The sequence below is a fragment of the Ranitomeya variabilis genome, chromosome 3 (genome assembly GCF_051348905.1).
Source record: "Ranitomeya variabilis isolate aRanVar5 chromosome 3, aRanVar5.hap1, whole genome shotgun sequence".
NCBI classification, from domain to species: domain Eukaryota; kingdom Metazoa; phylum Chordata; class Amphibia; order Anura; family Dendrobatidae; genus Ranitomeya; species Ranitomeya variabilis.
In genome coordinates this window covers 380135250-380148222 of record NC_135234.1, presented here as the reverse complement: position 1 = coordinate 380148222, position 12973 = coordinate 380135250, and the positions used below count along the sequence as shown (strand labels likewise).

At 43.2% G+C, this 12973-nt stretch overlaps 1 protein-coding gene across 2 annotated transcripts in view; it reads right to left on the bottom strand.

Moving 5' to 3' along the window:
• Window positions 1-12973, bottom strand: part of DCDC2B (doublecortin domain containing 2B) — a 44502-nt gene extending 31529 nt beyond the window's left edge. Inside the window, exons 1-3 of one of the 2 annotated variants that reach the window (XM_077299607.1) lie at window positions 12518-12973; window positions 3542-3599; window positions 1419-1483 (exon numbers count right to left, since the gene is read on the bottom strand). In XM_077299607.1, the coding sequence (XP_077155722.1) occupies window positions 1419-1483; window positions 3542-3599; window positions 12518-12798 (404 nt within the window). In that variant the 5' untranslated portion in view covers window positions 12799-12973. The remainder of the gene's footprint in view (window positions 1-1418; window positions 1484-3541; window positions 3600-12517) is intronic. The other variant, XM_077299606.1, reaches the window with a different exon arrangement.

The following is a 12973-nucleotide window of genomic DNA, read 5'->3' as shown; positions in this document are numbered from 1 at the left end:
AGCATTTTTAAACTACACGTTATTCATGAAGCTTTATAACATTTAGATGAAAAAACTAAAAATTACATTTTATTTACTAAAATACTCTTTTAGCACCAATTTATAATTTTTTAAAAGGGAAAATAGGAGAAAATAAACTCCATAATTTGTTATGCAATTTCTCCTGAACAAAATAGTACCCCATATGTGGTCAAAAACTAATGTTTGTGCACATAACATAACTCAGAAAGCAAAGAATGCTATTTAATGTTTGGAATGCAAATTTGGACACTGGGTTGTATTTGTACAGCCCCTGACATGTCAAAAAATCAGAAACACCCACAAGTGACCCCATGTGTCAAACTAATCCCCATAAAAAATTCATTTATGGGAGTGTTAAGCATTTTTAACGCACAAACTAGATCACAGAATTTTATAAAATTGGGCTACGAAAACAAAATACTTTTTCCTCTAAAATTTTATTTTAGCCTCAAAGTTTTAATTCACATAAGGGGTAATAGAATAAAATGGACAGGACAATTTTTTATGCAATTTTGACTGAACGTGGCCATACCCCATAAATGGTTTTACACTACTATTTGAGTACATGGCAGGGATCAGATGGGAAGGAGCGCTACTTGTCTTTTAGAACGGATGCAATACTAATTATGTGTACTTTTTTTGTTTAGTTTAGGTTTAAAGGCAAAGACTGCGTTTTTAATGGCAAAATGTCTTTTTCTTTTTTACACATTTTGTTTAACTTTTTTGACTTTTTCACTTAATCACACTGTGGGTCATGAAAATGTTTCACTTTGATTACTCGTTTCATGCATTGCAGTATACATGTACCGCAGTGCAGTGCCTGAGACCTGTCAGTTTTTCACTGACAAAACCTGTAAGACCCTACTTATAGCTGGGTCTAACAGGCCACTGTACCCTGAAGTCATCAATTGACATTGGGGTGCCATGGCAACCACTATCAGCACCCAAAAGTATGATCGAGCCAATAGTGTCAAAGGGGGTCTTTTAACCCCTTTTAACTACTTAGATGTCGATGTCAAGATTGACAGCAGCATTTATGGATTATTCGACCCCAATCGGTTGCATAACCGGTCGGGCCAATGCTGCCACCCGTAGGATTCTAGCCCACTGGGGGGTGTTATACACTTAATCTGCAGCGATGTGAAAAAGTGGCACTGAGGATTAAAGCCCCTTAACTGACTCTGTGAAAAGGCGTATCGGCGGTTGTTAAAGGGTTAATGATTGATGGCCTTCCCTATATGAGCATGTATATAAAGTTTCATAATCCATAAAACTATGTATCAGTCTGTTCAACTTCTTGTACTAGGAGATAGTATTGCATTTCCAAAATTCCAACATGAAAGGTTTCCTTTAAAATATGCCAATCTTAATGCTTCCAACTTTGTTAATATACTCACTGAATTATACAGGGAAGGTGAGATTCCTCCCTCCAGCGGCCAGGGACTTTTAGCTTGCGACGGATCTAAGGAAGCAAAGTTTAGGGTGGGATTATATCTCTGCCAGAATTAATTATATTTTAGTATGTTTTGTGCATGCCCTTCCTGAATGCTTCATTTATTCACCTCTGAACACTATGACACCAGTTAAACACCCTTCCTGTCGAGCCAATTCACATACCTCTCCCTTCTGAACTTTTTGACTCATCAAAGTAGAGGAAAACCAGTCCTGGTATGTACAGTGAGAACAGCTATCAGAGAGGGAAGAAAGGTCATATATAGAGGAAGTGTTTGAGATACTGGAACATTCTGGGAATTTTTGCCCAGAAAGTACAAATGTTTCAGAGAACATGAAACAATACTATGTGTAACAAGTAGGTGTATGTTGTATACATTGCATTGCGATCATTTTTCATTACTATTTAAGCTTGCACTATGTGCTTGATGGTAGACATGTCTGAAAATGCTGCAGGCGATGGTAGCACATTTAGAACACGCAGATTTCTAACAATACTGCCAGCAATATATGTCTTGGTGTTGTCATGGTGAAAAACGGCTCCTGGGATACTTTCACATTCCCCTGTTAAGGGCTCTTCATGGCGTTGTCCACGTTGTCTCCAAACCAACCTCTGTCCATTATTGTGTCCAAAGGTAGGACTGATTGTGAAGAGGACAGACCCATTGGAGCAAATGCCTTCTGGTGATTTGTGTAGACACTGTTTGAAGCCTTAGGCTTGACATGTGACATTTAATGTCACTTGTAGTATAGAGTGGATCACTACACTCCATTCTTCTAATCGGACAGGACCATGTAGGCAACACCATGAAGAAGCCTTCATGAGGAAGCCTAACACCGGTCACAACCCCTGGGATTATGATATGGAGTGGCATAATGTAGGGTAGCTGGACCCGTCTAGTTTCCATGTTACATTGATTTGATCATGGAACCAATGGTACAGACACTTCTGCAAAGTGTCCCAGGAGCCGATTTTCAACACAACAATGCAAAGCTGCATGTTGCTGGTGCTACTGCAAGAAGCCTGCATTGCCTAAATGTTCTACCCTGACCTGTAGTGTCTCTGGACTTGTCTTCCCATCGAGCACATCTGGGACATCATTTATGGGCAATCGAAAAGGGAGCTGCCAGCAGCAGATCTTGATGATTTGTGTGCCAAAGTGCACACAAATAGCATACCAATTTGTGTAAGTGCATGTCTTTCTGCACATGGCGCTCATACGCGATACTGAATAATGGAGTTTTGAAAATTTTGTTTCCATAGTTTCATCATTTGCAGATTATTAACATGTCTACTGGTCATGTGATTTCCATAATCCACAACTTTTCCTTCTTGGTGTTGCAATTTCAAAACTGTATTTAATATTGATTGTATTTACTATTGGACAGCATGCTATCCATGTGAAGAAAAAAAATTAAAGACAGGTCAACAGGAACAGTGACTCCTAATAGGCCAAAGATGTTAACATCAGTCAGCTTAATTTTTCATTGACCAACGGATCTCACTCTGGTGTAGCCAAATATACATATTATTTCAACACAGCAGGAAAATTTGCAAAATTAAATACTTTTTCTTTTCCCCAAGGACAGACGTTTATGGACTATGTGCCTGGCCCCATAGACATTTGATTGTAGGAAAATCTTACCAAAGTGCAGGGATGCACCAAAAAAAATAAATAATTGTATGCAAAAGTTTGGACGTTGACTACATTCTTGTTATGGTTTTTATTTATTATTTTATTGCTTCATACGGGCAATTTGTTCTATGTTTTTCAGCACTCAATCTGCTAAGTCTATAATAAAGTTTAGTAGCGGCAAGAATGAAACATTCAGAGACCATATACTTGAAGTGGAATTTTCATTCAAGAAAAATAAAATCACAAAAAGTTAGGAAGATAGGACCTAAATTTCACCAGTGAAAGGTAGAAGTACATATATATTGTATACATTGTAGGCTAGAAATTGGAAAATTAATTTTTTTGTTTCCTAATAAAATCAGAAGTTCTAAATCTCTAAACAGTAAGCAAACATAAAAACAATATTCCTGAAAATACTTATCTGATTTTACCTGTTGGATGTCCTTGCTGTGTGTGGTCACGAGCGGCTTAACTTCTGTGTGAAGGTAACTATTATACGTGAAATACACAAGATTAGAGAAGTACAGTAAGTTATTGTAAGTTCCGTAATTAGTATGGATAATATACTGCATTAATACATCCATAATTCCAGAGTATCTATCAGCTGTATCCAGTTCCTTCTTCCCCTGCTGTTTAAAGTGGAACATGAAGAAAACCAATACATTTTATTTCCATCATATTCTCCCACCAGACCTATCAATTGTTGTTAATGGTTCCTTGTTTCCATCTGTCTCACAAGTCCACCACCTCGTAGTAAAATTTGACATTATAGTCTTTTAAACCACACATTCGAGACCTTACCACCTTCTGCAAATACTAACTTTTCAAAATATTTCCCAAAATTTGCCTTCTCCTCAAGTCAATAAAACTACAAGTGCATGCATCATGCTACTGTAAAATCCTTCCCTGTGGCCTCTCATCTAACACCCTTGAGCCCCTCTAACCCACCCTCAACTCTGCTGTCCAGTTAGTCAACTTCTCTGCTCTGCCAATCAATTTAGCAATTTTCTGGTTAACCAATGTAGCATGTATCAGTTATCAGGATCTCTTTAAATATTTTATAAAAATACAGACAACACAAGCTCTCACTGCCCTGTATGCAAAAAAGTCCCTGCATACTGAAAATATTTCTTAATCCCTTACTGACATCTGCCATACATGCACAGCCAAGTCAGTAGCAGGTGTATGGAGCAGACTCATGGGTCTGTATGCTACAGCCAGTACCTGCCTCTAACAGCCACGAACCATGACTGTTAACCTCTGTCAAACTCTGATAGCGGCATTAACAGTGAGTCAGCATGGGATAACCATGGTCTCCCACAGGGACCAGAATAGTGGCAAGTCTCTTCCCAACACAGTCCCATATGGAAGGGTCTCCACCACGTTTGATTTCTCCACATGGTGTGCAAAAAGTAACCTCTGGCACAGTTGGGGCTCGCTGCGGGTGGTACCTGTAGTTGTGGTGCAGACGAGCTGAGCGTACATAGACACTCGGCGAGTGTACCCGAACATATGTATTAACTCCCACTCGGGCAAGGATCTCACCTTTCAGCTTCCCATAGTCCAGGGCATTGTCCCGACTGAGGTACAGGTAGGCCTTCTGGGCATCTCCAGTCAGGAAGGGGGCCACAACTTCAGCCCACTGGGTCATTGACAAGCTCTCCCACTCTGCTGTGCATTCAAACACGGTGAGAAAGGCCTCCATATCGTCCTCAGGACTTATCTTCCTTAAGGCTGCCTGAACTTTTTACCGAGCCTCCGAACGGATTGAGGTTGCTGGTGGGGCCGCCTCTCGCATAGCCGCGGTCTGCTGCATCAACAGGTTATTTATCTGCTGCTGTTGCTGATCATATATCTCCTGCTGCCGTTGCTGCTGCTGCTCATGTTGCCGCTACTAAGCAAGGACCAACAGCTTCAAAAGCTCCTCCATATTGTCAGCAGGCATGAGCTGTAGCGTTGCTGGCTTAATTACTAACACGCTTTGGGGTATGCCTCAGTTCACACTGCCCGCATTCTCCAACCATATGTAGTGCAGTGGGGTTGGTGCAGTGTAACAGACAGTGACCACAGGGAAAGTTCACAGCAAAATGTGTTTAATGTCCAAATTCACACAGTGCACAGCACGCTGTATCCCCCGGATGGCAGACGGGAAAACAAGGACATTCCGTGACTTGTTGCCAGGGGCGACTGCACTGTCGTGTACACTGAGGGTGCCAGGCCTTTTGGCTCTGCTTGGCCCTGTGTTGCCTCACACAGGTTGAGCTCTGCAAAGCCTTCTGCTCTTCTTGATTGCAAGACCAAAACTGATACACCCAACCCTCTGCTGCAGGGGTTCTTACAAAAGAACCTGTGGCCCTTGGCCACATGGAAACCCAGAGCCGGGGAGGAAACGGACTGCCCCACTACCATGCTGTAGTGTGTTTCAAAAATAAAAACCCAGAGCAGGCTTTCTTAAATCTGCCTTGGACAAATAGCTTGCCCATGATCAACACTTACTTCTATTCTGCATTGCAATCACAGATATGCCTGTGACTGCAATGCACTCCCATGGCCTCCATATGCTTCTATGAACATTCTGGGGGACACATGGCAACCCTCGCATACAACACCGGTCACTGCCTCACAGCAACGATCAGAATGACTTATCTATCCCAAACGGTATTAATAAAAATATTTTCTTGTCCAACAACAACAAAAAAGCTCTCGCACAGCTCTATAGCCTAAAAAATGAAAACGTTACTGATCTCGGAAAATGGCAACACATTAACAAAAAATAAATAAGTTTCTGATTTTTTTTCAATACTAAAATAATAATAATATTAATGAAAAAAAAAAACTGTACAACTTTGGTGTCATCATAATTGTACTGATGAGGAGAATCATATTGTTTGGTCATTTTTACCACACAATGTACGTTGTAAAAACAATTCCCAAAAAACTATTTCTGGATTGCAACGTTTTGCCGTTTTTAATTTTCTCTGTTTAAATATTTTTATATTTTGTTAGAATGGACTTTTCTGGATGCTGAAATACCACATGTGTATTTTTGTTTTTATCTTTTTATTATCTTTAATGGGGAAAAAGGGGTTGATTTTAACTTTTATGGGGTTTTTTTTAATTTTATATTTTGTAAAACTTTTTTTTTTTACTCTTCATTATATTTATTAGACCCCTCCCAAGGTAAATGTTATTCTGGGCACGGGACCCGAAGATCCCGAGTCAGGGATACCTGCCGTAGGGGTCACCAACATAGGGACAGAGTGTAACCCCGACAGGCTTCCCTATAGGTATTGGCAGTATTGGTCCCTGAGCTGGAGGTGTCCCCTGGTAAGTTCAGGACAGCTCAGCTCCAGGATCCCACTCTGGCCCGGGCACGAGAAAGGGTGATGGAAATTAATGGAATAGCTCAGCAACCAGGTGCTGAGACAGTTTTTCCTTGCATGGCTATCCACCAGGAGTTGTTGTACCGGGTGGATAAAGTCCGTGATGGTGCCCCAATCCTGCCGTTGGGTGGTGCTCAATATGGCTCACACCCACATGCTAGGAGGGCAATTGGGGGCCAAAAAGACGTAGTAGCGCATTCTGCAGCGAGTTTTTTTTGGCCTGGGGTCTTCGCCGACGTCAAGATGTACTGTGACACGTGTCCGGAGTGCCAACAATTCTCACCCACCGCAAACTACCAGAGTCCATTGATACCTCTGCCCATCATAGAGGTACCATTTGAGCTGATCGCAATGGATCTGGTAGGTCCCATAGTCAAATCCGCCAGTGGCCATCAACATATTTTAATCATAGTTGAGTTGACTATGCCACCCGGTACCCAGAGGCGATACCTCTCCGCCACACCGGCCAAACTAAAGCCCGCGAGCTATTTGCCATGTTTTGCCGCCTTGGCTACCAAAGGAGACCCTTACAGATCAGGGGACTCCTTTTATGTCCAAGGTGACCAGGGAGCTATGTAAGCTGCTCCAGATAAAACAGCTACGTACGTCGGAGTACCACCCACAAACTGACGAGTTGGTGGAGAGGTTTAATAAGACCCTCAAAGCCATGCTCAAAAAGGTGGTCACCAAGGATGGGAGGGATTGGGACATGTTATTGCCCTATCTGACGTTCGCTGTCCGTGAGGTACCACAGGCGTCCACAGGTTTTTCCCCATTTGAGCTGTTGTATGGCAGACATCCGAGGAGACTGCTCGATGTAGCTAAGGAAACATGGGAACAGGAGCTAACCCAGCATCGGAGCGTAATCGAGCTCGTTTCGACCATGCAGGACCGGATTGCGGCAGTACGGCCCATAGTAAAAGAGCATCTAATGGATGCCCAGGCCGTGCAGAGCCACACGTACAATAAGAGAGCCACGGTCAGGACCTTTAAAGAAGGGAACCGGGTGTTGGTACTAGTGCACATGGCCAAATGGCAAGGGCCATATGAGATACGGGGGGAATGTAGGAGAAGTGAATTATAGAGTGTACCAACCTGAAAAAATGAAACCCCAGCAACTATACCATTTCAACCTGCTACAAGCCTGGAAGGCTGATACAACATGACATTGTCACCGAGACCCGGGTAAGGCTACGGATGAAACCGTACCGAGTGCCAGAAGCCCGGCGGCAAGCCACCAACCCAAATAAAAGCCCACCAAACCCGCTGCACTACACTGCTTACAGCATTTTTTGCATTATTGCAGAAACTCAAGAAAAACTCATTTTTTTGCAATTTCAATGCACTTGAGAATTTTATTCCCGTCTTCTAGTACACTATATGGTAAAATGAATGGTGTTATTCAAAAGTATAACTCATGCTGCAAAAAAACAAGCTCTCAAACGTATATGTGGACAGGAAAATAAAAAAAACTATGGTTCTGGGAAGGGAAGAAACAAATGGAAATGAGACAGAGTAATAAGACAAAAGGTAAACCTGTAGCCAGGGCCGGACTGGCCATAGGGCACTTCTGGCAAATGCCAGAAGGGCCGGTGCCAGTGGTGGGCCGCTCAATCCGCCGCCCCTGCCGTCGCATTCAACTATACCGGCGTATAGACGCCGGTACAGTTGAATGCAATGATGGAGGAGAGAGCGTCTACAGACGCTCCTCTCCCATCATTCCCCGCTCTGCCTCTGACACTGCGGGTGCGCGATGATGTCATATCATCGCGCACCTGCTGTGTCCCGGGCAGACTGCAGCTGCTGAGACAGGAGCAGGAACCAGGAAGCAACGCTGGGCACGAGGAGAGGTGAGGAGAGTTTTTTTTTTTCTGGACTGTGGGGCCATTCTCGGAGGAGGGGAGGGGAGGAAGAGAAGAGATGTGGGCTGTATATAGTTCTCTGTGGGCTGTGCTCTGTGCTGTATACTGCTGTGGGCTGTATATAGTTCTCTGTGGGCTGTGCTCTGTGCTGTATACTACTGTGGGCTGTATATAGTTCTCTGTGGGCTGTGCTCTGTGCTGTATACTGCTGTGGGCTGTATATAGTTCTCTGTGGGCTGTGCTCTGTGCTGTATACTGCTGTGGGCTGTATATAGTTCTCTGTGGGCTGTGCTCTGTGCTGTATACTGCTGTGGGCTGTATATAGCTCTCTGTGGGCTGTGCTCTGTGCTGTATACTACTGTGTGCTCTGTGCTATATATAGTTCTCTGTGGGCTGTGCTCTGTGCTGTATACTGCTGTGGGCTGTATATAGTTCTCTGTGGGCTGTGCTCTGTGCTGTATACTGCTGTGGGCTGTATATAGTTCTCTGTGGGCTGTGCTCTGTGCTGTATACTGCTGTGGGCTGTATATAGCTCTCTGTGGGCTGTGCTCTGTGCTGTATACTACTGTGGGCTGTATATAGCTCTCTGTGGGCTGTGCTCTGTGCTGTATACTACTGTGTGCTCTGTGCTATATATAGTACTCTGTGGGCTGTGCTCTGTGCTGTATACTACCGTGGGCTGTATATAGTTCTCTGTGGGCTGTGCTGTATACTACTGTGGGCTGTATATAGTTCTCTGTGGGCTGTGCTCTGTGCTGTATACTACTGTGGGCTGTATATAGTTCTCTGTGGGCTGTGCTCTGTGCTGTATACTACTGTGGGCTGTATATAGTTCTCTGTGGGCTGTGCTCTGTGCTGTATACTACTGTGGGCTGTATATAGTTCTCTGTGGGCTGTGCTCTGTGCTGTATACTACTGTGGGCTGTATATAGTTCTCTGTGGGCTGTGCTCTGTGCTGTATACTACTGTGGGCTGTATATAGTTCTCTGTGGGCTGTGCTCTGTGCTGTATACTACTGTGTGCTGTATATAGTTCTCTGTGGGCTGTGCTGTATATAGTACTCTGTGGGCTGTGCTGTATATAGTACTCTGTGGGCTGTGCTGTATATAGTACTCTGTGGGCTGTGCTGTGTATAGTACTCTGTGGGCTGTGCTGTATATAGTACTCTGTGGGCTGTGCTGTATATAGTACTCTCTGGGCTGTGCTGTATATAGTACTCTCTGGGCTGTGCTGTATATAGTACTCTCTGGGCTGTGCTGTATATAGTACTCTGTGGGCTGTGCTGTATATAGTACTCTGTGGGCTGTGCTGTATATAGTACTCTCTGGGCTGTGCTGTATATAGTACTCTCTGGGCTGTGCTGTATATAGTACTCTCTGGGCTGTGCTTTATATAGTACTCTGGGCTGTGCTGTATATAGTACTCTGGGCTGTGCTTTATATAGTTCTCTGTGGGCTGTGCTGTATATAGTTCTCTGTGGGCTGTGCTGTATATAGTTCTCTGTGGGCTGTGCTGTATATATTACTTTGTGGGCTGTGCTGTATATATTACTTTGTGGGCTGTGCTGTATATATTACTCTGTGGGCTGTGCTGTATACTACTGTGTGGACTGTGCTGTATACTTCTACGTGGGCTGTGCTGTATACTACTGTGTGGTCTGTGCTGTATACTACTGTGTGGTCTGTGCTGAATACTGCTGTGTGGGCTGTGTTATCTACTACGCGAGCTGTGCTATAGTATGCAGGCTGTGCTGTATACTATGCGGTTTGTGCTATATAATATGCGGGCTTTGCTATATACTATGGGGAGTATATTATATTCTATGGGGGAGGCCATGTTATGTACTATGTGGCTGTGTTATATACTATTGTGGGGGTATATTATATAATATGGGGGAGGCTGCGTTATATACTATGGGGGGCTGCATTATATTCTATGGGGGGCTACATTATATATTATGGGGAGGTGGGCTGTATTATATTCTATGGGGGTTACATACTCTGGGGTGGCTGCATTATACTCTGTGGGGTGGCTGCATTATACTCTGGGGTGGCTGCATTATACTCTGGGGTGGCTGCATTATACTCTGGGGTGGCTGCATTATACTATATGTGGGCTGCATTATACTGTATCGAGGACTATGGGGAATACGTTATACTATATGAAGAACTATGGGGTGCATTATACTATGGGAAGTGAATTGTACTACATGGATGACTGTGGCGGTGCATTATACTATATGGAGCACTATGAGGATTGTATTATGCTATATGGAGGACTATGAGGATTGTATTATGCTATATGGAGGACTATGTGGAGTGTATTATAATATGTGGAGGACTGAGCAGTGTATTTTAATATATGGAGGACTATAGGGAGTGTATTATACTATATGGAGGACTATGGAGCACATTATAATATATGGAGGACTATAGGGTGTATTTTACTAAACAAGTAAAATGCTGCATATTCGGATTGTTTTTGCTGGAACAAAAAGCCTTGTTGTCAGCAGCACATTGCCAGTGTAAACTGTAGATGTGCTGCTGAAAACATGATACTGTATGGTGATCTGTTAGTGATCTATTAGTGATCGTTCTGTCTCATCATTATTCCTCAGCTGGTGGAAAGAGGCCGGGAAACAAGCGTTGAACAACTTCAGTATTGTCGATCAAACTCGTTTAGCGGCCTGAACTCAGCGCACGTAAATACAACAGAAAGGCTTCTGTGTGATGTGCAATATGTTAGCATTTGGGGACCCATTTTAAACTTTGCCTAGGGCCCCACTTTGCCTAAAACCGGCCCTGCCTACAAGTGTACAAAGATATTATACAGTCACCATGTGACAAGTGGGCCTGTGTAACTTCAAATGCCAGGGCTGAATTTTAGTCCCAGTCCGGCCCTGCCTGTAGCGCCCCCTTCCCTCTACTCCAGAAAACAGAACACATTTAATTAACCACCCAAATTGACACAGAACGGTATACAGCCTTACATCTTCCCCTGGGTGGGAGGTCAACATGTCCATGTCCAACTATCCCTGTCCACCAGCTACAACAATTCCAGATGGAATTTAATTCACTCCCTGAAAGCCATACTGGATGCCTCAGTCCATAACATAGCAATGACACCCGATTTAGCACACACTCCCTTCTCCAGAGTTAATATCCAGTTTCTTATCACTAAATTCTCATATGGTCGGACCCTTCTCATCTATCCAGTGTTGTGCTAACAAGCTTCCTTGCCATAGAAAGTATGCTTGTTACTGCAGTATTTCCTGGTTCTTTAATCTCTAAGTCAGAGGTCCCCAACCTTTCCGACCTTGTGAGCCACATTTTGCTTTGAGGGGGTTCATGAGCCACATCCAGCTCCTGCCCCCTCACAACATTGGCAACCAAAGCCTCCATTATAGGTATAATGATAGCCAAAGCTTTTCCACAGAAATCACCCCAAAGCAGTATAACAAGATCCAGTGGTTCCCATAATACCCCATTCAGTAATCTCCCACCACGCACACCCACCACAATGTCACATCCAATCTCAAGCACCTCCTCTGCCAGGTAGTATCATCCTGTCTCCAACCTACCATACTTAAATTATCTCTAAACCCCTAAGACCAGTATTTCTGCATCCAGATCTGCTTTTCTGTGCAGGGCTACTCACAAAATTCATCATTTTGATGGTGCTCCATACCTGTTTGCTAGACCTGGAGCTAATACAACAAGTTTGCAGACAGCCGCAAGCCACAATTCATGGCACCGTGAGCCACAGGTTGGGGACCACTTCTCTAAGTCCTCCCCATACCCCAGAATACACTCTAATGGCATGAGGGGAACACTTACAGAATACAGTCTGTCATTTTTTTGTCATGCTTAATGTACTTGTTTTCTACATATTATAGACTTATATTGCTATATATATATATATATATATATATATATATATATATATATATATATATATGTTATGCATTGTAAAATCTATAATTTGCACCTTTTTCATATGTACTGAGCCCTGGAATAAAGGGATTTCTGAGAAATAATTATTAATACATAAGGATGTTCACCTATATGTTGTAACATGTTTAGGTTCTATAAAATTAAAAACCCCTTCATAAGCATAAAAACCTAAGGTACACACAAAATTGAATATACATTTTCATACTCACTCGAGTTTTCTGAACTTTTCCGTTCCTGCGGCAACATATTGACCCCTATTAAGTAGGTCGCTGAGTTCTGTCACGCGGTGGCCATTGCGAGGAGTGTATATGCTACGTACGGCAGTTGGGGCTTGAATACAGGTTGTCACCTCATTTAAGAAAGCTTCAAATGTTATAAACTGCTTCTCGTTCACAACCATACGGCGCCCATGGTGAAAAGGGTCACCATTTCGAAACACAAGCACATTTTTGCCATGTGGAACCGGCTGTACCCCCAAAGGGGAGCTCATTTTGAAACAAAATTAAAGACAGAATTGGACAACATAAAAACAAAAACGAAAAATGTTCGATAAGTAGGTCTTTACATTGCCAGGTTACAAGGGATATCTGACAGAAGTAATCGCAAAGGACGCACAGTTCACACGCTGATCTGTATGCTCCCGTCGATCATTTGGTGGCTGTGAC